At 41.9% G+C, this 27,169-nt stretch overlaps 1 protein-coding gene across 1 annotated transcript in view; it reads right to left on the bottom strand.

The window, feature by feature from the left end:
• Positions 1–3,047: 3,047 nt before the first annotated feature.
• Positions 3,048–27,169, bottom strand: part of LOC137376264 (zinc finger and BTB domain-containing protein 2-like) — a 48,875-nt gene continuing 24,753 nt past the window's right edge. The window contains exons 2-3 of the mRNA XM_068044460.1: positions 7,802–7,983; positions 3,048–7,405 (exon numbers count right to left, since the gene is read on the bottom strand). Coding sequence (XP_067900561.1) covers positions 6,004–7,405; positions 7,802–7,974 — 1,575 coding nt within the window. The 5' untranslated portion in view covers positions 7,975–7,983 and the 3' untranslated portion in view covers positions 3,048–6,003. The remainder of the gene's footprint in view (positions 7,406–7,801; positions 7,984–27,169) is intronic.

Genomic DNA, 27,169 nt, shown 5'->3' with positions numbered 1-27,169 from the left:
GCAGTATCAGGCACCTCTCTGCCATCCTTAATAGGACAGCGAATGTGAAGGCAGCCAATTAGGGGGCTACCTCCCAGCAGATTGTGCTGCGGGTCTCACTGCTGGCAAGTGCAGGCTCAGGCCTCCTATTTGGTCCTGACGCTCATCGGAAAATCCAGCCCACTGTTTAAGCTGGATGACCTTTCAACAGAACTACAGGATGTTTGAAATTAACAGCTTTTAATCAAGTGCCGAGCCAGGGAAGTGGCGGTGGGATCAGGGGGAAAAAATGTTATAATAGAGGGCAGGAGTGATTACATAATTATATAAACAAAAGATGGCTATTAATGGATACAACAGGATAGCCTGCGTGAGGGAAGCATAGAAAATCTGTCGCAAGGAGGATGGCTGCACCAGGGTGTGGACTGGTGAATGGGCTGGCCTTTCCCCCAGTGCATCCACCTGCCTTTCTTCTGCCACATTGCCAAGGCATGGGCTCCTTCAAGTCTTTGCCAGAATTAGGAGAAATTCTAGGAATTGCTAAACTGGTTGAAGGATGGGAAACAAGCAGTTGTTACAGTGGCGGGCACAGGGCTCAGAAGTAGGATCACTAGTTTCTAACTTACATAAATGACCAGGATTCAGAAACTCAGCACAAAGTACTAAAATTTGCAAGTGATATTAAATTAATAGGGAGACTGGAAGCAGAAGGGGTAGCGCAAAAATTATAGAATGAGTTGGCCAAGTTATTTAAGTAGGCAGAATAGATGAAAATTAGTACAGACAAATCTAAGTGTAATAGTCATACAGCACAGAAACAGGCCCATCATGTTTGTGCCAGCCATCACGCACCTATCCTAATCCGATTTTCCAGTACTTGGCCCGTAGCCTTGTATGCTGTGGCGTTTCAAATGCTCATCTAAATATTTAAATGTTGTGAGGGTCCCTGCCTCTACCACCCCTTCAGGCAGTGTTTTCCTGATTCCAACCACCTACTGGGTGAAAAGTTTTCCTCAAATCCCCTCTAAACCTCCTGCCCCTTACCTTAAATCTAGCCCGCTAGTTATTGATACCTCCGCTAAGGGAAAAAGTTTCTTCCCATCTCTGTCCCTCATAATTTTGTATACCTCAATCAGGTCCGCCTTCTCTGCTCTAAGGAAAACAACCCCAGCCTATCCAGTCTCTCTTCATAGCTGAAATGCTCCAGCCCAGGCAACATCCTGGTGAATCTCCTCTGTACCCTCTCCAGTGCAAACACATCCTTCCTATAGTGTGGTGACCAAAACTGTAAAAAGTACTCCAGCCTAACTAGCGTTTTATACAGCTCCATCATAACCTCCCTACTCATATTCTATGGCTTGGCTAATAAAGGCAAGTATCCCATATGCCTTCCCAACCACCTTATCTACCTGTGCTGCTGCCTTCAATTATCTATGGACAAGTACACCAAGGTTCCTCTGTACTTCCTAGGGTCCTACCATCCATTGTATATTCCCTTGCCTTGTTAGTCCTCCCAAAATGCATCACCTCACACTTCTCAGGGTTAAAATCCATCTGCCATTGCTCTGCCCATCTATATCGTCCTGTAATCTAAGGCTTTCCTCCTCACTACTTACGACATCAATTTTCATGTCATCTGCGAACTTACTGATCATACCTCCTATATTCACGTCTAAATCATTAACGTACACTACAAACAGCAAGGGTCCCAGCACCAATCCCTGTGGTACACCACTGGTCACAGGCTTCCAATCGCAAAAACAATCCTCGACCATCAGCCTCTCCCTCCTGCCACTAAGCCAATTTTGGATCCAATTTGCCCTGGATCCCATGGGCTCTTACCTTCTTAACCAATCTCCTATGTGGGACCTGATCAAAAGCCTTACTGAAGTCCATGTAGACTACATCAACTCATCTACACACTTAATCACCGCCTCGAAAAATTCAGTCAAATTTGTTAGACACGATCTCATGCTGACAAAGCCATGCTGACTATCCCTGATTAATCCCTGCTTCTCCAAGTGGAGATTAATGCTGTCCCTCAGAATTTTTTCCAGTAGTTACCCCACCACTGATGTTAGACTCACTGGCCTGTAACTACCTGGTTTATCCCTACTATCCTTCTTGAATAATGGTACTACATTCGTTGTCCTCCAGTTCTCTTAACACCTCTCCTGTGGCCAGAGAGGATTTGAAAATTTGTGTCAGTGCCCCTGCTATCTCCTCCCTTGCCTCACATAACAGCCTGGGATACATCTCATCTGGGCCTGGGGATTTATCCACTTTTAAACCGGCTAATATCTTCTCCCTTCCAATGCTAATTTGTTCAAGTATATCGCAATCACCCTCCCTGATCTCCACACCGTCCTTCTCCATAGTGAACACAGATGAAAAGTAATCATTCAAAACCTCACCTACATCCTCCAGCTCCACACAAATTGCCACTTTGGTCCCTAATGGGCCCTACTCTTTCCCTGGTTATCCTCTTGCCCTTAATTATAAAACACTTTGGGATTTTCCTTTATCTTATCTGTCAGTGTTTTTTCATGCCCCCTCTTTGTTCTCCTAATTACTTTTTAAAGTGCTACACATGCCCCCTCTTCGCTCTCCTAATTACTTGTTAAAGTGCTACACATGCCCCCTCTTCGCTCTCCTAATTACTTTAAGTGCTATGCATAGGAAGAAAAAAAGTCACGCATGTGCTCCATGGATGGTTTTGAGATACTTCAGGGTGAAGGTGAAAGAGGCATAGCAGTCTCAGTAGACTCAATGGTTAACATGTCCAACCAATGCACAGTAGCACCCAACAAAGCCAATAGGATGCCGAACACAAGTTAGATGAGATACTGATCAAACATAAAACTGCTCTGGTCAGATTGTACTTTGAATGCTGTGTCCAGTTCGAGGGGGCAGGGGAAGCATCTCTCTGGGTGGATGAATCAAAATGAGCCTCATCTAAAATTATCTGGTGATCTTGTATTACCATTATTCACTTGGTGGCAGGTAAAAGTACCAGAGGTGGAAAAGCTGTAATCAGTACAACATATTGCAGAAAGATTTCAGCGAGACAGTACAACAATGTTTCCAGTTCCTACCAAGCTCGTTTTATTCAAGTCTTTGGTATTGGCAGCGTTATATTACACATTATACAGTTATTAACTAACAAAGGTTTTGATTTAACAGTACAGTTGTGGCATGGAATCAAGACAAATACAGGTGCGGTGTGTATTCAGTTTACGCATTTAGGACTAAACACAAATGACAAGTCATTGAAATAAAAGTAAGGCTGAAGCTTAGCCCTGTGACTTAGTCAACAAGGCATGCACGACTCTTTTCTAATTAATCTGTAGGCTATTACTGTATACAGCAGGGATAGGAATCTGCATGTATGCTTTGTCAAATAAGACCCCAACTATACAGGTGAACTGGCTAGTTTTTGAGCAGCAACTTAAAGTTACATTAAAAAAAGGCAACACTGTACAATGCATTTCAAATCTTGACAATGCTGGTAAGGAGCGCTACTGCAGGTGATGCCACAGAAAACAATGCACTTAACCTCTGCAATTTGAAATTCAAGTAAAATTCGACTTCGCTATTATCAAATATCTAAAAACACGATCAGATAATCTTAAAAGAGCCATTGTGGGCCAAAAGAAAATGTTTATGCCCTCAATTAAACTGGCCAACCCTTAATTTGTTTTGGTCAAGGATACTACAGTGTATTACTTATTGTTAACTAGAATGAAGGAATGTACTTTCCTCACCTGGGACTCATTTTACAAGACTGAACTACATTATTTTCTCTCTTGAAACATGCTTTACAAAATACTGATTTACAAAAAAAATCTACATTTTATTTGAACCATAATTAATGCAAATAATAGATTTGACACTGAACATCATGTTTATGCTTTAAGTATTTTAAGGCAGTTGAACTTTATTTCAAATATTAATCCTACCATAAGTCTATACGAAACTTGTAACAGAGCAATTTACATACATTATTTCTTGGAATTTCATTATTGTGTTTTAGGAATTTAAGTTGCAATACCTTAGTATATTTCTGGGGGCTTACTGAGCAACAAATGGTTAAATAACTATATAGAGATACAAAACTGCAAATAATAAACAGTAAAACAAAATATTTTGGGGTTTGATGCATCTTGTAACACTAGCATTAATAATTAACAGTTCCAAATATACCAGTCTGGTGTACCCTTTCAAAACCAATTGATACTTACTTAAACAAAATGATTAATTTTATCATGCTTATTCATTCTATGTACTTCAGATAGTGGTTTTTAGTGCATGTCTACAATAAGAGCACTCTAACACGATTGGTACTAACTAATCTGACTAGTACAGAACTGAATAAAGTTAGCATGTGTACTAATCAGCAAATAAAAATAGGCTAATTGGGGAAAAAAATTGTTTGGGCACACATTTCTCAAAGCTCACTCAACATTTTTGGTACGTGTGCACACTTAGTAAATATATTGATCAATAAACCAAATGTGACAAGTTTATTTTCACAGCATAGACCCCCTTTTCCCCCCCTTCTGACAGCAATGTTAATTTTTGCAGATTATGAGTCTACAATACAGTTAATATGGAATATAATGAAAATGGATTACTTTTCTTTATGGTTCGCTGTTCTTCAGCTTAGTTTTTCCCCCAGTATTTATTAAGAACTCTAAAAACGTATAAAGACATACAACACAGAATAAATAATGCATCTACTACTTCTGTAAAACAAGTTAAAGTTACAAATACTACTACTGTATTTTGAAGTCAGCATGCATAGATGTAATTTTAAGACCCGCCCCCCCAAACGCTTGAAAGCAGATTACACAGACATGTCAAAGAGCAAATTGTAAATAAGTGAGGTAAAAGTGATATTCAGCTTTACACTGAACACGTTTAAAAACAAGGTTATACAAGTGAATAGGGAAGAATGTGGAGCACCAGAGCACAACTTTGTTCTATCACACTGGAAAATGGGTCTCGAATATCTAAGAAACAAAATTTCCATATGTGAGCACTTTTTATTTAATACCATATCAAACAAGTTCTATCTAGGAAATACTTTTCATATATATGATTCACTCATTAGAAGGGCATTTGAGTCGACATAGGAGCTACTGCAATATCTTCACCCTCCCAGGATCATGCATTTTTCTTTGCCAATAACATTGACTGAATTGTTCAACTTTTGAGAGAATTATACATATGATGATGTAACCTAGGGTATACCTATATTCTGGATTCATTATTGGTTCAGCAATGCCGTAGCCTGTTTGCATATCGTTTTATAATTCGTTATTTGCGGCAATATACAATCAACAGGTGGGGTGTACTCAGTGATCAGCTGATAATTAGTGAAGCATAAGAACATTTATCAACAGCTCTTGCACCTCTTTTGAGATAACAGGAGTTTTTACTTAATCTCAGAATATCAACTGCTGCGCTGTTACCCCTTGAAACTGTCAGTCACCAATGCTTTATTCAAACTGGGTACCTTTTAGTTTGAGTACACATCCAAAGGGCTCAACAGAGTTTGCTTATTTCTTTGAGACTGAAGTTGGTTTAGGGAGGCTGAGCAGTAAATAGCTTAGTGAAGCATATACATATCATGATGTGATAACTTCTATGCATTTGGGATACTGTGATTTAATTTCCTACTCGATCCACTTTACAAGGAAGGTACTCGTCAGGCAACACCAGTACAGGTAAAGAACAATGCACATCAGGTTCCTTTATACTAACCTGGTCCCAAAGCAACTCATGATTGACAGGGGTTAGTCTGAGTTCTAGTGCAAAGACTGACTGATACAATTATGCCACCTGAATTTTCATCTTAAAAGTAACAAGATCCTTGGATATTGAATAATGACATGCTTTTATCAGAGAATAGAGCTCAGAACTAATTTAGAAAATAAACTTTTAACATCCTTATATCGAACGACTATTAATTTTGAATTGTACATTATAAGAAACATTGAAAAGTGAGTAAATGAACAGTTTTCATTCCACTAAAACAGCCTGACCATCCTCCACATTGTGCACTGTTTCTGACAGTGACTGGCTTGCTTCTGTCACTTCACAAGCCTCTGAAGAGCCCTCCCCTTGAACTGTTGGTTGGCCTTCCATCAAAACAAAGGTGTCAGAGTTCTGGTTTTGGCATGAATGCCGAATAGCTTCACTAGCAGTTGAGAAGCTTTTATCACACAGATTGCACTTGTATGATTGGTTTGACTGGTTTGTCGCTAGGTACACTGGATCCATTAGTGACTGGCTAGTTTCTTCCGAAGAACCTTCAGTGAGCATTGCTTGCTTATTATCCACCATCATATAGGTATCAGAGTTCTGGTTAAGGCACACGTGCCTGGCAGCCTGGTTGGCCCTACAGAATGTTTTATCACAGGTACTACACTTGTATGGTTTGCCTGTGTGAATATACATATGCTCTCGCCAGTGACTTTTCTGGATGAATTTACGTCCACAGATGGAGCATTCGTATTTTCGCCTTTTTACTTCCCTATCTTGATCCCCCAGCTCTATGTTGTCAATGTCTGCAATGTCTGATGGGGGTGGTGTTTCTGCTTGCAGTTGGCCATCTGTCATTGGTGAATCATTTTTCTGTTGGAGCTCACCATCGCTAATTACTTCTGCTTCAGGTATTTCCTCAGGATCTTTTGCAGCTTTCCCAGGTTCTACCAATTGTCCCAGCATATTCATTCCTGCTGGGTTGGTAACTGGAAGCGACATTCCTGTATGGAGCTGCAGGTGCTCACGCAGGCTACTTCGTAGAGTGAACCTTCTGCCACAAAGATGACAGACATAAAACTTTGGAAAACCACTATTCCTTTTCATAATACTGGGCTTAACATGAGCTATTGCATGTATTCCGGGCTGCCCATCTAACAGGGGGATATTCTCGCATCGTTCTTCAGCTGTTGGGGGACCAGCTGGAGAAATCAAGCCTTGTTGTGTGCCTAAAGGTGCCATAGATGACTGCCCAATATGCTGAGAGGGCTGGAGTATCTGTGCTCCCTGGGGATGCTGTTGGTTACCTTCTGCACCACGTTCTTGCTCCATCCGAGAAGAATGAGTATGTGACCTTGGCTCTCGCCCAGACTTTTCTCCTGCTGTCGATAACCTACTCTGAGGTGTGGTTTGATTATCTGCAATCTGGATGCCATAGAGTGAAGATGTCCATGCGAAAACCTGATCAGGACGAGGTATGGCTCCATGGCTGGCTAAGCTGGCTTCCTGAACCAATGGGTATGCATGCAGGAACTTAATCCCCTGCTCAAGACGCACAGGATCAATAATCTGAGGAGCCATCTTCCCAGTGTACATTAAATGCAGGAGGTAGCTAAAGATATCTGGCTGAATATCTGTTGGTTTCAGTCGGACACAGTCACTGTGGAAAAATATTAAAAAGTATCTTCAGACTAGCAGAGGCAGAAAATAGGACAAAAAGAATCAACTATAACAGAAGTCACTTTAAGGTTAAACAAAGCAAAACATAGTTGAAGAGGGATATTTTTGTCACTTGGGGAATAATGTTCTGTCGGCAGAATGCACCCGTCACCTTGCAAGTGAGGGGAAGCAGTCACATGGCTGACAGGCTGGTGCCATTATGTCAAAATGTCTTAAAAGAGGATTGCATCTGTAACATTTTCGTGTTTTAGAACATTCCTGTTCTGGGAAAACCCAGTGGGGTATAGAAGATGCAATAAGAAGAAAAATAGATTTGTGCAAATCACAACAGGTGCAATATTTTTTTTTCAGTTTAAAATCTGAGTCCAAGCATTACCTGGTTTGATGGATAAAAAGCATTTTGAAGTAATTGGAGAAAGAGGCAAGGACTGCTTTATGTGCCTTGAAATAGACATCACCTATAGCCACTGTGCAGTCGCACAGGAAGCCAAACTCTCGCTGGGCATTGAGTTGTTGTAGCAGGATTAGACCATGATTAGCCAGTTCCATATTTAGACCCTAGAAGGTATAAGAAAGGAGGCTACATTAAACACAAGACAGATAAAAACTGAACTGATAACCCAAAGCTGCAATGACCTTGCACTCATTTTGGGTGCACTTGGAAGTTTCACAGCCTCTACAACATATCAAGATTGTTTATATACTTATTTTTAAAAAAATCTTATTTATATTTGTTTATGTAATCAGCTGGATCTATTAAGTTTTTTTTTTATATACAGCAATTAACTGTTATACGTGAATGCTCAGAATTCAACAACTTACATTTATTGTGCTTTTAACAGAGAAAGAACTACCCAAGGCAACAATCAGTAAGAGAAAGCTGAGTTTTAAAACAGAGAAAAACAATTACCTACCTTGTGGAATATTCCTTATTCTTTAAATAACATTACCCCGCATATATCATTTAACAGTCCAAGTAATTTACACAGACGTTCATTAGATCCTTGCTGGAAGCTTTATCAGGCAAAATCCTAAGTACCTTTCACTGGAGTGCTGACTTGTGTTGCAGTAGAGTGCTACAGTGGAAGTTTGGTAAGTGAGGATAATTAAGAACAAAGAACAGTACAGTACAGCACAGCACAGGAACAGGCCATTCGGCCCTCCAAGCCTGCGCCGATCTTGATGCCTGCTGAAACTAACACCTTCTGCACTTCCGGGGCCCATATCCCTCTATTCCCTTCCTATTCATATATTTGTCAAGATAAGGGTTAATTTTATCTTAAATCTAATGTCTTTTATTTAGCAGATCAACTTTACAGTTGCTGTTAGGGTTGGGGAAGGTGAGTTTTAGACCAGCTTTTTCACTTAGGCTCTGCTTGCAGCTGCACCTTGTTAATTAGAGAATTGGTTTAAACCAGTTTTCAGGGGCTAGAGTGAGTCAGTATAAAAGTGAGCCATCTTACAGTGCTGACTTTGTTTGCATTGGAGTGCTGACTTGGGTTGTAATAGAGTGCTACAGTGGAAGTTTGGTAAGTGAGGAAGTTCGGTAAGGAGGGAGCGAGGAGCTCTTTTCATTTCCTACCTGTCCTGAGAGAGAGGGGAGCTCAGAGCTTCCAAAGAGCACAGCTGACTGGGAGAAGACTTGGAGGGCAGAGTTCCGGACCGGTAAGTATATAAAAAAAACTTACCTCTGGTAAAAAAAAAAAGCTGAAAGTGACGTCACAGGAAAGCTGTGACCTGATTGGCTGGTAGGGAATTTTGTTTTACTGAATTTGAAAATAAAACATTGATAAAAATTGATTAAAACCCTAATTAACTAATAAATAAGTAGAGTAACTAAACCAGAGGGAGGAGATTACTATATTTAGTTAGCATTTAATATTTATAGTAGGAATCTAGCACTAGGGACCATATAGTTATAACAATTTAGTAAGGATTTAATAAGTATTTATTTATCTTAAATTAATTTATTAATTTGTGCCAGAAATGTCAGTTAGAGGGGTGAAGTGCTTCACCTGTGAGATGTGGGAGGTCCGTGACGCTTCCAGCGTTCTGGACGACTACATCTGCAGGAAGTGTACCCAGTTGCAGCTCCTCACAGACCGCATGGATCGGTTGGAGAGGCAACTGGATGCACTTAGGAGCATGCAGGTGGCAGAGAGCGTCATAGACAGGAGTTTTAGAGAAGTGGTTACACCCAAGGTGCAGGCAGATAGACGGGTGACCGCGAGAAGGGGTAGGCAGTCAGTGCAGGAATCCCCTATGGCTATCCCCCTAACAAGTATACCGTTTTGGATACTGTTGGGGGGGATGGCCTATCAGGGAAAAACAGCAGCAGCCAGAGCAGTGGCACCATGGCTGGCACTGTTGTTCAACAGGGAGGGACAAAGCGCAGAAGAGCAATAGTTATAGGTGACTCTATAGTCAGGGGCACAGATAGGCGCTTCTGTGGATGTGAAAGAGACTCCAGGATGGTATGTTGCCTCCCTGGTGCCAGGGTCAAGAATGTCTCTGAACGGACAGGGGGCATTCTGAAGGGGGAGGGTGAACAGCCAGAGGTTGTGGTACACATCGGTACCAATGACATAGGCAGGAAGAGTAACGAGGTCCTGCAGGGGGAGTTTAGGGAGTTAGGTAGAAAGTTAAAAGACAGGACCTCTAGGGTTGTAATCTCGGGATTACTCCCTGTGCCACGTGCCAGTGAGGCTAGAAATAGGAAGATAGTGCAGCTAAACACATGGCTGAACAGCTGGTGTAGAAGGGAGAGTTTCAGATATCTGGACCATTGGGATCTCTTCAGGGACAGATGGGACCTGTACAAGAAGGATGGGTGGCATCTAAACTGGAAGGGCACAAATATCCTGGCTGCGAGGTTTGCTAGCGTCACTCGGGAGGGTTTAAACTAGTGTGGCAGGGGGATGGAAACCAGAGCAGTAGGACAGCAAGTGAAATAAATGAGGGGGAACTAGTAAATAAGGCCAGTAAGACTAAGAGGAAGAGCAGGCAGGGAGATGTTGCGGAGCACAGCGGGACTGGTGGTCTGAAGTGCATTTGTTTCAATGCGAGAAGTATAACAGGTAAGGCAGATGAAAGAGCTTGGAATAGTACTTGGAACTATGATGTTGTTGCTATTACAGAGACTTGGTTGAGGGAAGGACAGGATTGGCAGCTAAATGTTCCAGGATTTAGAAGCTTCAGGCGGGATAGAGGGGGATGTAAAAGGGGTGGGGGAGTTGCATTACTTGTTAAGGAGAATATCACAGCTGTACTGCGGGAGGACACCTCGGAGGGGTCTTGCAGCGAGGCAATATGGCTGGAGCTCAGGAATAGGAAGGGTGCAGTCACGATGTTGAGGGTTTTCTACAGGCCTCCCAACAGCCAGCGGGAGGTAGAGGAGCAGATATGTAGACAGATTTTGGAAAGATGTAAAGGTAACAGGGTTGTAGTGGTGGGTGATTTTAACTTCCCCTATATTGACTGGGACTCACTTAGTGCTAGGGGCTTGGATGGGGCAGAATGTGTAAGGAGCATCCAGGAGGGCTTCTTGAAACAATATGTAGATAGTCCAACTAGGGATGGGGCCGTACTGGACCTGGTATTGGGGAATGAGCCCGGCCAGGTGGTGGAAGTTTCAGTAGGGGAGCATTTCGGGAACAGTGACCATAATTCCATAAGTTTTAAAGGTACTTGTGGATAAGGATAAGAGTAGTCCTCAGGTGAAGGTGCTAAATTGGGGGAAGGCTAATTATAACAATATTAGGCAGGAACTGAAGAATTTAGATTGGGGGCGGCTGTTTGAGGATAAATCAACATCTGACATGTGGGAGTCTTTCAAATGTCAGTTGATTAGAATCCAGGACCAGCATGTTCCTGTGAGGAAGAAGGATAAGTTTGGCAAGTTTCGGGAACCTTGGATACTGCGGGATATTGTGAGCCTCGTCAAAAAGAAAAAGGAAACATTCGTAAGGGCTGGAAGGCTAGGAACAGACTAATCCCTTGAGGAATATAAAGACAGTAGAAAGGAACTTAAGCAAGGAGTCAGGAGGGCTAAAAGGGGTCATGAAAAGTCATTGGCAAACAGGATTAAGGATAATCCCAAGGCTTTTTATACGTATATAAAGAGCAAGAGGGTAACTAGTGAAAGGGTTGGCCCGCTCAAGGACAGAGAAGGGAATCTGTGTGTGGAGCCAGAGGAAATGGGCGAGGTACTAAATGAGTACTTTGCATCAGTATTCACCAAAGAGAAGGACTTGGTGGATGATGAGCCTAGGGAAGGGAGTGTAGATATTCTCAGTCATCTCATCATCAAAAAGGAGGAGGTCTTGGGTGTCTTGCAAAGCATTAAGGTAGATAAGTCCCCAGGGCCTGATGGGATCTGCCCCAGAATACTAAGGGAGGCAAGGGAAGAAATTGCTGGGGCCTTGACAGAAATCTTTGCATCCTCATTGGCTACAGGTCAGGTCCCAGAGGACTGGAGAATAGCCAATGTTGTTCCTTTGTTTAAGATGGGTAGCAAGGATAATCCAGGAAATTATAGGCCGGTGAGTCTTATGTCAGTGGTAGGGAAATTATTAGTGAGGATTCTTCGGGACAGGATTTACTCCCATTTGGAAACAAACAAACTTATTAGCGAGAGGCAGCATGGTTTTGTGAAGGGGAGGTTGTGTCTCACTAATTTGATGGAGTTTTTTGAGGAAGTGACAAAGATGATTGATGAAGGAAGGGCAGTGGATGTTATCTATATAGACTTCAGTAAAGCCTTTGACAAGGTCCCTCATGGCAGACCGGTACAAAAGGTGAAGTCACATGGGATCAGAGGTGAGCTGGCAAGATGGATACAGAACTGGCTCTGTCATGGAAGACAGAGGGTAGCAGTGGAAGGGTGCTTTTCTGAATGGAGGGATGTGACTAGTGGTGTTCCGCAGGGATCAGTACTGGGACCTTTGCTCTTTGTAGTATATATAAATGATTGAGGAAAATGTAGCTGGTCTGATAGTAAGTTTGCGGACGACACAAAAGTTGGTGGAGTTGCGGATAGTGATGAGGATTGTCAGAGGATACAGCAGGATATAGATCGGTTGAGACTTGGGCGGAGAAATGGCAGATGGAGTTTAATCCGGACAAATGTGAGGTAATGCATTTTGGAAGATCTAATGCAGGTGGGAAGTATACAGTAAATGGCAGAACCCTTAGGAGTATTGACAGGCAGAGAGATCTGGGCGTACAGGTCCACAGGTCACAAAGTGGCAACGCAGGTGGATAAGGTAGTCAAGAAGGCATACGGCATGCTTGCCTTCATCGGTTGGGGCATAGAGAATGAAAATTGGCAAGTCATGCTGCAGATGTACAGAACTTTAGTCAGGCCACACTTAGAATATTGCGTGCAATTCTGGTCGCCACACTACCAGAAGGATGTGGAGGCTTTGGAGAGGGTACAGAAGAGGTTTACCAGGATGTTGCCTGGTCTGGAGGGCATTAGCTATGAGGAGAGGTTGGATAAACACTGATTGTTTTCACTGGAACGACGGAGGTGGAGGGGGAGACATGATAGAGGATTACCAAGTTATGAGCGGCATGGACAGAGTGGATATTCAGAAGCTTTTTCCCAGGGTGGAACAGTCAGTTGCTAGAGGACATAGGTTTAAGGTGAGAGGGGCAAAGTTTAGAGGGGATGTGCAAGGCAAGTTCTTTACACAGAGGGTGGTGAGTGCCTGGAACTTGCTGCCGGGGGAGATGGTGGAAGCAGGTACGATAATGACATTTAAGAGGCATCTTGACAAATACATGAATAGGATGGGAATAGAGGGATACGGTCCCTGGAAGTGCAGAAGGTTTTAGTTCAGGCAGGCATCAAGATCGGCACAGGCTTGGAGGGCCGAATGGCCTGTTCCTGTGCTGTACTGTTCTTTGTTCTTTGTAACCAAATCGCACAAATTTCGTGAGATTGCACTTCCAGAGAGAATCCTTTCTAGACAGGACTGCAAGTCAGAGATGGGGCTAGAATGTTCTTCTCCAACCCATAATTCCACCTAACCAATGAATACTTTAACTGTAGTCACTGTTGTAATTTGGGAAATGTGGCAGCCAATTTACAAAAATTGCAGGATCCCATAAACAGCAATGAGATAACGACGAGATCATCGGTTTTAATGGTATTGGTTGAGGGATAAATATTAGTCAGGACACTGGGAGGACTCACTCACATGCTTCTCCTCTTTTACATCCACCTTAGAAGGCACACAGGGCCATGGTTTAATATCTCATCCAAAAGACTGCAGGGAGGCTGACCAAACTGACCATAGTATTATGGGGAAAAAGTAATGTAGTAGTAGCAGGGGACAGTATTGTTTACGGGGATAGATATTGTTCTCTGCAGCTGACAGCATGAGCCCTGAAGGCTGTGTTGCCTGTCTGGTGCCAAGATTAAGGACAGTTCCTTGGGGCTGGAGAGGAACTTGGAATGGGAGGGGAAGGATACAGCTCTCATGGTCCATATGGGTACTAACGACATAGATAAGACTAAGAAAGATGTTCTGCTGAGTGAGTGAGCAGGTGGGGCTAAATTAAAAAGCAGAACCACAAAGATATTTATTAATCAATGAGCAAATTGGCATAGGATAAATAAGATCAGAGAGTTGAATGCATGGCTCAAAGATTGGTGTGGCAGAAATGGATTTCGATTCATGGAGCATTGGTACCAGTATTGGGGAAAGAGGAAGCTGTACCGTTGGGACAGCCTTCATCTGAACCGCACTGGGACCAGTGTTCTGGCGAATCGAATAACTAGGGCTGTAAAGAAGACTTAAAACAGAATAGTGGGGGGAGGGAGGATTCTGGTGAGGAGTAATTTAGAAAGTTAATGAAAAAGGACAAGGCAATAGTGTAGGGTAATGATTATCAGAGTGTGACAGGAAGGGACAGAGGGTACAAACATGAGTGCACCAGCAAATAAGATCAGAGTAGGGAAAAATGGTAAAAAGACAGAATTAAAGGCTCTTTATCTGAATGCATGCAGCATTCGTAACAAGATGGATGAATTAATAGCACAAATAGAAGTAAATGGGTATGATTATGGTAGCCACTACAGAGACATGGTTGCAAGGTGACCAAGGCTGGGAACTAAGCATTCAAGAGTATTTGACATTTAATAAGGATAAGAGAAAGGAAAAGGAGGTGGGGTAGCTCTGTTAACAAGGGATGAGATCAGTACTGTAGTGAGAAACAATCTTGGTTTGGAAAATTAAGATGCAGAATCAATTTGGGTGGAGATAAGAAACAGCAAAGAAAAGTCACTGGTTGGAGTAGTTTATAGGCCCAAGAGTAACGGCACTGTAGAACACAATATAAATCAAGCAATAACGGGGGCTTGTTAATCATGGGCAATTTTGATCTTCGTATAAATCGGAGTAATTTATCTAGCAAAGGAAGCCTGGAGGATAAGTTCGTAGAGTGTATTAAGGACAGTTTCTCAAAACAATACATTCTGGAACCAACCCAGGAGCAGGCTATTTTAGACTTGCTAATGTGTAATGAGACAGGATTAATAAATTACCTCATAGCAAAGCATCCTCTGGGCAAAAGTGATCATAACATGATGAATTTCACATTCAGTTTGAGGGTGAGAAATTTGGGTCTGTAACTAGTGTCTTAAACTTAATTATAGGCAATTACAAGGGTATGAAGACAGAGTTGGCTAAAGTGGGCAAGAAAAACAGGTTAAAAGGCGAGATGGTAGGTAACCAATGGCAGATTTTTAAGAAGGTATTTCATAACTCTCAACAAGAGATACAAAAGACTCTATGGGAAGGATGCGCCATCTGTGGCTAACTAAGGAAGTTAAGGATTGTATCAAATTGAAAGAAGAGGCTGCGAAGATTAGTGGTAGACCAGAAAGTTGTGAAAATGTTTACAAACCAGCAACGGATGACTTAAAAAAAAAAGAGGGAGAAATTAGAATATGAGAGTAAACCAGCAAGGAATATAAAAACAGACAGTAAGAGCTTCTGAAAGTATATAAAAAGGAATAGAGTACCTAAAATAAATGTTGGTCCCCTAGTGGATGAGACTGGGGAATTAATAAAGAGAAACAAGGAAATGGCAGAGATTTTGAAAAAATATTTTATATCTGTCTTAATGCAAGAAGACACAAGGATAGTAGAAAATCAAGGGGCAAAAGGGAAGGAGGAACTTAAAATAATTAGCATCACCAGAGAAAAAGTACTAGGAAAACTAATGAAACTAAAGGCTGGCACATTCTCTGGACCTGATGGCCTGCATCCTAGGGTCCTTAAAGAAGTGGCTGCAGAGATAGTAGATGCATCGGTTGTAATCTTCCAAAATTTCCTACATTCTGGAAGGGTCCCAGCAGATTGGAAAACAGCAAATGTAACCCCTCTATTCAAGAAAGGAGGGAGACAAAAAGCAGGAAACTATAAGCCAGTTAGCCTAAAATCTGTCATGGGAAAATGCTAGAATCCATTATTAAGGAAATAGTAGCAGGACCTTTTGAAAATCATAATGCAATCATGCAGAGTCAACATGATTTTATGAAAGGGAAATAGTGTTTGATAAATTTATTAGGGTTCTTTGAGGATGTAACAAGCAGGGAGGATAAAAGGGAACCGGTAGATGTCGTGTATTTGGATTCAAAGTGATTCTTGACAACACAGCCGGCAGCTGACATCATCAGACTGCGCGAAACTACGCACATGTGCAGACGGGCTCCTGCACTCTGCGCATGCGCTGCGTTCCACATTGCCAGGACTGGTTGGCACATGCGCAGATGATGTCATTGCGTAACGCGGGGAGACAGCAGGGGTGGGGGAAGCGGGGAGAGAGCGGGGGTGGGGGAAGCGGGGAGAGAGCGGCCGAAGACCTTGGTGGTGGCGGGTGCGCTCTCCTCTCCCCCCTCACTCACTCCCTCCCTGGCCCACTCGCTCTCTCCAGCCATTGTGTGCTGCCATGTGTTACGTTGCCTTTGTGTGATTATTTGAGCAGTGCCATCTTTAGTCCTGGCAGCTGTCTGAATGTCGCAGACTGAGACATTTTAGTGGCACAGGCTGCATTTGTGTATGTGACTGCAGTGCCACCTAGTGGTTGTGTTGTCAGCAAACACAGCCCTCAAATGATACAAAGATAGGTAGGAAAGGAAGTTGTGAGGAGGACACAGTGTCTGCAAAGAGCTATAGATAGGTTAAGTGAGTGGGCAAAAATTTGGCAGATGGAGTACAATGTGGGAAAATGTGAAGTTGTTCACTTTGGCAGGAAGGATAGAAAAGCGGAATATTATTTACATGGAGAGAGACTGCAGAATGCTGTGGGGCAGAGGGATCTAGGTGTCTTTGTATATAAATCACAAAAAGTTAGCATGCAGGTAGAGCAAGTGATCAGGAAGGCAAATGGAATGTTGGCAAGGGGAATAGAATCATAGAATGTTTATGACACAGAAAGAGGCCACTTGGCCCATCGTGTCTGCGCCAGCCAAAAAATGAGCCACCCAGCCTAATCGCATCTTCCAGTATTTGGTCCACAGCCCTGCAGGTTACAGCACTCGAGGTGCATGTTCAGACACCTTTTAAATGAGTTGAGGGTTTCTGCTTCTACTACCCTTTCAGGCAGTGAGTTCCAAACCCCTACCACCCTCTAATCTTTCTACTAATCACTTTAAATTTATGCCCCCTAATCACTGATCTCTCTGCGAAAGTAAACAGGCCCTTCACCTCCACTCTATCCAGGCCCCTCACAATTTCATATATTTCAATCAAATTTCCCCTCAGCCTCCTCTGTTCCAAGGAGAACAAGTCCAGCCTATCAAATCTTTCCTCATAGCTGCATTTTTCCAGTCCCGGTAATATCCTTGTAAATTTCCTCTGTTGACTCACTGGTGCAATTAAATCCTTTATGTAATGAGGTGACCAGAACTGCACACAGTACTCAAGTTGTAGCCTAACTAACGATTTATACAGTTCCAGCATAACTTCCCTGCTCTTATATTTCATACCTTGGCTAATAAAGGAAAGAATTCCATATGCATTCTTAGCCATCTTATCGACCCGTCCTGCTACCTTCATGGATCTGTGGATATTCACTACAAGGTCCCTCACTTCCCCTACATCTCTCAGTATTCTCCCATTAATTCTGTATTCCTATGCCTTGTGTGACCTTCCCAAATGCATCACCTCGCACTCCTTCAAGCTGAATTCCATTTGCCACTTTTCTGCCCACCTGACCAGTCCATTGATATCTTCCTGCAGCCTACAGCTATCCTTCTTGCTATCAACCACACGGCAATTTGCGTGTCGTCTGCTAACTTCTTGATCATGCCCCCTACGTTTACATCCAAATCGTTAATATATAGCACAAAAAGCAGGGGACCTAGTACTGAGCTCTGTGGAATGCCACTGGAAACAGACTTCCAAACGCAAAAACACCCGTTAACAATTACCCTTTGTTTCCTGCCACTGAGCCAATTTTGTACCTAGCGTGCTATATTTTCCTGGATCCCATGGGCTTTTTTTTTTAAACCAGTCTGCTATGTGGGACCTTGGAGTATAAAAGTAGGGAAGTCTTGCTACAACTGTACAGGGCATTGGTGAGACCACACCTAGAGTACTGTGTACAGTTTTGGTCTCCTTACTTAAGGAGGGATATACTTGCATTGGAAGCAGTTCAGAGAAGGTTCAGTAGGCTGATTCCTGGGATGAAGGGGGTTGTCTTATGAGGAAAGGTTAAGTAGGATGGGCCTATACTCATTGGAGTTTAGAAGAATGAGAGGTGATCTTATTGAAACATATAAGATTCTGAGGGGGCTTGACAGGGTAGTTGCTGAGAGGATGTTTCATGGAGGAATCTAGAATTAGGGGGCACAGTTTCAAAATAAGGGGTCTCCTATTTAAGACGGAGATGAGGAGGAATTTCTTCTCAGAGGGTCGTTAATCTTTAGAATTCTCTTCCCCAGAGAGCAATGGAGGTTGGGTCATTGAATATGTTCAAGGCTCAATTAGACAGATTTTTTTTTTATCTACATGGGATTCAAGGGTTAAAAGTGGGGGGGGGGGCGGAGGCAGAAAAGTCGAGTTAAGGCCACAATCTGATCAGCCATAATATTGAATGGTGCAGCAGGCTCAAGGGGCCACATGGCCTACTCCTGCTCTTATGCTTATGATTCTTATGATTCCAACTAGTACAAATCCGCCATGATGTAACTGATTAGCTGAACAGCCTCAAAGGCCTGAATTGCCTACTCCTATTATGAGGTTACAGGATGCAATTTTCCATCTTCTGACAGTTTTAGTAACTCTGGTAGAATGGTGTGGATTTTGAGAAATTCACAGGCAGCAAAGGGACACTCTACATGTGCCATTTGTATTAGGAGACAGGTGATGTATGGTTTAATAATAAACTGAGGTGTACACTTATTCAGGTAAAATATATTAATTAAATGGAGACAAACAAAAAGATTACAAAAGAGAGCATGAAATCTAAAAATGAAAGTAAAACTAGAAAACAAAAAGTTATGTTATTTTTTATTTTCTCACTGCACGGTATTGCCAGAATTTAAACACTGAAATAAAGAAAGTGCTGGAAATACTCAGCAGGTCTGGCTGCATCTGTGGAGAGAGAAACAAAGTTAACAGGTCTGTGACCTTTCATCAGAATTGGCAAAGGTTAGAAATATAATAGGCTTTGAGATGGCGTGGGGGGTGGGTGGGTGGTGGTGGAGAAGTACAAAAGGAAAGATGTGTGATAGGGCAGAGGCAGGAGAGATTAAATGACAGAGGCCATGGAACAAAAGCAAAGAGAGTGCTAACAGTTGTAGTAAAAGATAAAGCATTAATCCAGAGAGTGTGTTAATGGCAGAATAATGAGCAGCTCAGTCCAAAAGCACAAAATGAAAAACAAGTTTAAGACAGGCACATGGTTAAAAAAAATAAAACATATAAAAAAAAGTCATGCTCTGAAATTGCTGAACTCATTGAGTCTACAGCCTTCTGGACTTAAGTTGCAGCTTAAACCTGCCTTTAATTAAGTGATTTATTGGCAACTGATAAGAAGGTAAATATATTTCATACTGGTACTGTAAGATACAGATATCCCAAGTATAGTTATAATACTGTTTACCTACATGTTATAAAATTTACCCAAGATGCAAGTAATTTTGTTCTTCCCTCCCCAAAACATTTATTCTCATCAAAAAGTATGTACATTTGGTTCTACCGCCCAGGGTGAATTTGCAGTATGTACTAAAGATGCAAGTGCTTTAGATGTCTATCCTCGAAACCTTTCTTAGTTACTTACATGATACGAACAAACTAATTAGGAGCAGGAGTAGGCCACTTGGCCCCTCGAGCTTGCTCTGCCATTCAATAAGATCACAGCTGATCTGATTGTAACCTTGATTCCACATTCCCGCTTACCCTGAATAACCTTTCACCCCCTTGCTCATCAAGAATCTATCTACCTCTGCCTTAAAAATATTTAAAGACTCAGCTTCCACTGCCTTTTGAGGAAGAGTGTTCCAAAGACTCATGACCCTCAGAGAAAAGATTTCTCATCTCTGTCTTAAACGGGCACCCCCTTATTTTTAAAAGGATATATTTTCTTCCCTTATCTTTGTGCGAATCATGGCTCAGCCAGCAGCACTCTTGCCTCTGAGCCACAAGGTTCGGGCTCAAGTCCCACTCCAGGACTTGAACACAAAAATCGAGGTTGAAACTCTAGTACAGTATTGAGACAGTGCTGCACTGTTGGAGGTGCTGTCTTTTAGATGAGTCATTAAACCAAAGATCTATCTGCCCTCTCAGGTAAATGTAGAAGATCCCATGTGTCAGGCAAGCCCCCCACCTGCCAAGAATGAAGAAAATTAATTTCGCCATATGAACATTGATTTTAAACTGATGAAGAAAAAATTATTTTTAAAGAATTGGAGACTTTGGCTGGACAGAGACATTAGCATGTCCACAGACAGTACTTCAAAGGACAAAGGGTCTATTCCCTGCTCCAATTTAATCCACAATGGACTTTTGATTACCAGACGTTGAAGGTGGAAAGGCTAGCATTCCAGGTTAACTGCTAAGATGGCCAAATACACAAACGGACTTGGTCAGACCAGTTTGGTCACCTGGCTGACTGTTGGAAGTCCAAATTCAAAAAGCTCTCAACAGGGAATTGAAAATCAGAAGGCTGTTTTCACCTGGACTGAGAACACCTCTCTCCGGTCTGCTCTCATCTCGCTCTTACCAGCTTTGGAAACCACTGAAGATATACGAACCCAAAGAGAGAAAAATTTCCTACAGCGAACAACATTTAAGAAGAATACTGGGCCCCAACGAAAAGTAAGAGCTGTCTACAATCAAGGACTCTATGGTGAGCTAGAAACATAGAAACAGTAACAAGAAACCCCCTTTTACAGACTGCCTCAAACCTCTCCACTTTATTTTTCTTCTGCTCTTTTCTGTCTCTATTTGCGTGTGCGTCGCATGTGCATGCTAGTGTGGGCGCGTTGTATATCTGTAGGTGTTAACCTTATTAGAGTTTAAGGTTTAATAAATTTCACTTTTCTTCTTTAAACCTAAAGAAAATCTGGTGTGCTCATTTCTTTGCTTTATAATTGGAAAGCTGTGAACAAGGATTCACAAAGGGGGAGCTCAAAACACTGTTTAAAATTAAACCCTGTTACAATAAGACCACGTGAAGACAGCAAAAAGACCCCTAGACACCTTTCTCACCTGGTCGCAACAGAAATTTGGGTGCTAGCGTCCGGAATCTTACCCACAGACGAATGAGAGAAATTGGAAGTGGGAAGCCAAATTGTGGGGGTTTGCTGTGCGCAAACTGGCTGTTGCATTTCCTACAAGTGACTACACTTCAAAAGTACTTCATAGGCTGCAAAGTGCTGACACATTTGGCTGTTGTGAAAAGCGCTATATAAATGCAGATCTTGCTTTTCCCCTTATTTCCCATAATCGATTTGTAATTTGTACTAAATCAGTAGTAATTCCCAGGCACATATTCCATAGTATCCAATAACCAGTATCTTGAAGAGGTGGGTCCTTTACCATGACTTTATGCGTGACTATGGCTGATGCTAGCCATATTGGCCAAATTCCTTTTCAAAGTGCCTCAAACTTTCCCTACTACAAACATCAGCTCCCCTCAGCAAAGCACAAGTATCCTAATCCCAAACACCATTAACTGAGAATTTTTATTTATTGGCTTACATTATGTAAAATTCTGAATAAAGTGAACCCTGCACAACCACCACTCATCCTTCACAACTGTATTTTTTCTGACTGGGTACTGTAACGAAAACCACCATCACTCCCAGATCTTTTCTATTTGGCTATTGTCACGGACTGTGGATATTGTACTTCCACAGTTACATGATGAAAAGTACAACACACACCTGCACAATATCCAAAATCTTAGCATTCAGGCTCAAGTGAAATTTTGAACAAGAAACTAGCTCCAGATGTAAGGGCAGGAATTTCTAATAACTAATTGAATGTACATTTTTTCAGAATTGAGAGTTTTTTTTGCACTCTTGCATTATTATTTCTAACTGTACACTCTAACCTAAGTGAAGAAAAATAGCAGGTTAAAAAAAGTGTGAAGAAATTACTTGAGCAATGTTACTGATTTTGTGTTAGTATCTGGTCGATTTGTTTAAAATATTTTCATTGTTCATTTTTCTGTTGGGTACACATTCTGATACATTTTTCTACTCTTTATCTGCTAAACAGATATTTGATTAACTTAACAGATAATTAATTCTTTGAGCCAATAGAGTTTTTCACCCCATGTCCCAGTGGCACACTGAAGGGGTGATAGAATGGATGTGCAAAGGTTGCAAGACTTATTTCATTACATATGAGCAAACTAAAGTCACAAAGGAAGTGAAATGGGTACAAAGGAAACTACTTAAGGTAAAGGGGAAATGTTGAAGAAAACTAAACACAATACATCAAAATGTTTATTGCATGATGTCATCAGGGTAACTGCTGGGGAGTACAGAAATACTTTGCTATGAACTATATACCAACAACTGGTGAAAACTAACAGGTTCTTGCTGTTGAATTAGAACCTGCGCTTGAAAGAAATGGAGCACATGTCTTTTCCATGAATGCAGCAAACTACAAAGTCAACTGCAATCTTTTTAAAAAGCAGAAATTGCAATTTACAATTTTGTAAATGAATACGCATTACACTCCTACAACATGCCTGTTTTATTAAGTTGTTTTTTTTTAGTATTCATGGGACATGGGTGTTGCTGGCAATTGCCCGAGACTGTGGTGATGAACTGCCTTCTTGAACCACTGCAGGAAATACAGTGTAGGCACACACATCGTGCTGTTAGGTAGGGAGTTCTAGAATATTTACCCAGTGATGATGGAAGAACAGCAATATATTTCCAAGTCAGGATGGCGAGAAACTTGGAGGGGAACTTACAGGTGGTCGTGTTCCCATGTGCCTGCTGCCCTTGTTCTTCATGGTGGTAGAAGTCATAGGTTTGGATGGCACTGTCGAAAAACCCATGGCAAGATGCAGTGTATCTCGTGCACATTGCAACCACAGTGTGCCAGTGCTAGAGGGAGTGAATGTTTAAGGCAGTGGATAGGGTGCCATTCAAGTGGGCTGTTTTGTCCTGGATGGTGTCAAGCTTCGACTGTTGTTGGAGCTGCACTTATCTAGGCAAGTGAAGAGTATTCCATTACACTCCTGACTTGTGCCTTGTAGAAAGGCTTTGGGGAATCAGGAGGTGGGTTTCCAGTGCAGAAAGCCCAGATTCTGACCTGCTCTTGTAACTACAGCAGTTTGTCCAGTTAAGTTTCTGGTCCAGATCTTGCTGCTTGCAGGCAACGCTGTAATTAGAGTTCACGCTTGGTGTAATGTCTTAAAATGTATAAGCCTAACTAGAAGTGATTATGATAGGTAATAATGCTTTCAAATATTGTTAAAGTAACTATAATGTGTAAGCTCAGTTAAACATGGTACAAGGCCGAGAAGCAAAGCCTTACGGTAAATTTAATCCTACAAGGCTGACTTGTCCGTGACTACAACAAACTCTTATGGATACAGGTATATATTAGTTATAATATCAGGTATAGTTATATATATTAGATTTATTAAGTAGTTTACATAGAGTGCAAAGAAATAATACTTAAAGACAATAGTCACTGTCTGTGGCTTTGCTTCTTGGCTGCATACCATTTTCACTGACTTCAATTTTACTAGGGCTCCTTGATGACAAGGGCAGACAGTCTCTCACATTACCTCTGGAATTCAGTTTTTGTCCACATTTGGATGAAGGCTGTAATGAGGTCTGGAGCCAAGTGGTCTTGACAAAATCCAAACTGAGCGCTGGTGAGCAGGTTTGACGACCCCATCCATCACTTTGCTGATGACTGGAAGTAGATTGATGGGGTGGTAATTGGCAAGATTGGATTTGTCCTGCTTTTTGTGGATAGGGCATACCTGGACAATTTTCCACTTTGTCGGGTAGGTGCCAGTGTTGTAGTTGTACTAGAATAGCTTGGCTAGAGGTGCAGCTAGTCCTGGAGCACAAGTCTTTAGCACTACAGCCGAGATGTCATCAGGGCCTGGAGCCTTTTCTATATCCAGTGCGCTCAGCCATTTCCTGATATCATGTGAAGCAAACTGAGTTGGCTGAAGGCTAGCTTCTGTGATGGTGGGATCCTGAGAAGGATCATCCACTCAGCTGAAGATGGTTGTGTAAGGAAGAGAGGCCCTTTTGACACAATTTAAAAATTGGACTTTCAACCAGAACAGGGCTGATGGGGGGGGAAAAAGATCATTTTAACATCGAAACCTGCCAGTCTGTTGCAAAACAGCAAAAAACAGATGGTAGTATCAAGAAGCATCAAAAAAAGACATTGTGTGGTTAAAAGACAACATCTGTGTATCTGTGTAAAGAAGGCCTTGACGAGATTACCCAGAAACACAATGGGCCTAGTCAATAAACAATCCTTATCAGGAAGTTTTCCAGCTGGATAGTGGAGATTTGATCTATCCAGCCAATCAACTGTTAATGTGGTCTTCAGATAATGAATTCACTGAAAGGAAGTGTAGAGATGGACAGTGTCATACAGCTTTAACTTTTAAGTTTGAAACAAAACATGATCTATCATTAGTTATCATGATCTAAGGATATCAGTGATAGGCCAGTGAGGCCTTGGCAATGAAACATCCTGTCCACATTGAAAAAAACAATATATAAAAGAAGCTGTTAAGGTAACCTCATAGCTGTAGCCAAGGAGTCAGAAAAAGGACTGCAGACAAGGATGGAACCTGATCGATCATGGAAGGAGTACTGCAGCCAAGGGAACTGATCATCAGCAAGAGAATGGCACTCAAAGAGGGAACTTAACTCATCTTCAGCAGAATATCTGTTCTGTGCTCAGAACTAGATATTTAAAGGGGACATGACTCATTGTCTGAAGAATATTTAAGGGAGACCAAAGGAAGCCTTGCTCATCCTCAGGTGAATGTTAAAGGGAGCCCGACTCATCATGGGAAGAATATTTAAGGGAGCCTGACCCATTGTGGGAAGAATATTTAAGGCAGCTGAACTCAGAAGGATATATACAATCAAAAGGGGTGATTGTATGACCATTTACTTAGAATATATTTGGACATTGTATTGCTAAAGCATCTTTAATGCGAAGGGTATACTAAGAAGGGCACTGTATTGCTAGGTACACTAAGAGCTCATACTCTGTTTGAAACATATAACTGTATGTGCGTATGTGTGTGCAAGAGAGAGAGAAAGAGAGACTAGGTACAAGTTCTGTGGTCTGTCTTAGCATTTGCTTGGAACATTTATTGTAGGTGTGCATGGTAGAATAGAATTTTGCATTGTACATCTGATCTAATAAAGGTTAATATTTAAATTCAGATATTTGAGTGTGCTCTCATTATTTCTCGTAATTCTCTAGTCCAAACCGTAGAGTAACTGGTCAAAGGTAGAAGGTTACATCCTACAGTTGCAAACCCTTTAGTCTTGTCTTTTGCATTCACTTGCTGGGCTCTGCCATCACTGAGGATGGGGATGGTCATTAAGCCTCCTCCTCCCATCAGTTATTTAATTGTCCTTCATTATTCATAATTGGTTGTGGCAGGACTGTACAGCTTTAATCTCATGTTGGTTGTGGAATCACTGAGTTCTGTCTCACACACTGCTTCTGCTATTTAGCATGCATGTCACCCTGTGTTGTAACGTCACCAGGTTAGCACCTCATGTTCAGGTACGCCTGGTGCTGCTCCTGGAATGCTCTTCTACACTCCTCATTGAACCAGGATTGGTTCACTGGCTTGATGTAATGATAGTGAAGGATATGCCATGTCAAGAGGGTACAGATTGTGACTGATAGAGGTATTAATCCCTTTAAAAATCAGTTAAAATAACATACATAGGAATGTTGTTCAAATGCATCAAGCATTCATCTCATCATTACCAACAGTCATTTCTAGACTATGAATCAGAAAGCATACAAAGGATGGCAGCAAATTATATTTATTACCTGTCCCTTATAATTGCAGTGAAAAAAAAATTAAATCATTGGTGCATTTCACTGGATTTCCACTGCCTTCAGGCACTCTGGTGGGTACTCTGGGTGCAGCAAATGTAACCCTTAAAAATATACACCCAGACCCTTATCCACCAATTTTTAAGCTCAAAACATCCAAGCTGTTAAATAATTGAAAGCAAAAAAAAACTGCATATGTTGGACGTCTGAAACAAACACAGGAAATACTCTAAATAATTAACATGTTAGTCAGCATCTGTGGAGAAAAGAGGCTAGATAATGTTTCAAGTGTAGACCCTTCCAAAGATTTCAAACACTTTTTTTTTTGTTTGAAATAAATAACTAAGTTAGATCCTATGTTTACAACTACGACTCTACAAGACTGTGTAGATTGGGAATTTTCCAGTTTGATTATGCATAATATAATTACACAAGACAGATTTGAAAGGAAATAGACATTAGAATTGAGAGGGAAACAAACAAGTCAGTATCCTTGGACCTCAGCAGCAGTTGGGGGATATGTGGGGGTGGGGATCTGACAGTACTTGGGCAGAAAAGAGGGCACTGCAGGATTGAGGAGTTCCTCAGGATAGTGTCCTAGGCCCAACCATCTTCAGCTGCTTCATCAACAACCTTCCTTCAATCATAAGGTCAGAAGTGGGGATGGTCGCTGATGATTGCACAAGGTTCAGCACCATTCATAACTCCTCAGATACTGAAGCAGTCCGTGTAGAAATGCAGCAAGACCTGGACAATATCCAGGCTTGGGCTGATAAGTGGCAAGTAACATTCCTGCTACACAAGTGCCAGGCAATGACCATCTCCAACAAGAGAAAATCTAACCAACTCCCCTTCACATTCAATGCCATTACCATCGCTGAATCCCCCACTATCAACATCCTCGGGGCTACCATTGACCAGAAACTGAACTGCAGTAGCCATATAAATACCGTGGCTACAAGAGCAGGTCAGAGGCTACGAATCCTGAGGCGAGTAACTCACCTCCTGACTCCCCAAAGCCTGTCCACCATCTACAAGGCACAAGTCAGGAGTGTGATGGAATACACTCCACTTGCCTGGATGGGTGCAGCTCCAACAACACAAGAAGCTTGACACCATCCAGGACAAAGCAGGCCGCTTGATTGGCACCCCATCTACAAACATTCACTCACTCCCCCACCGACGCACAGTGGCAGCAG

This window comes from Heterodontus francisci, chromosome 13 (genome assembly GCF_036365525.1).
Source record: "Heterodontus francisci isolate sHetFra1 chromosome 13, sHetFra1.hap1, whole genome shotgun sequence".
Classification (NCBI taxonomy): domain Eukaryota; kingdom Metazoa; phylum Chordata; class Chondrichthyes; order Heterodontiformes; family Heterodontidae; genus Heterodontus; species Heterodontus francisci.
Note: the sequence above shows the minus strand (reverse complement) of the source record. Positions and strands in the feature narration are given on the sequence as shown.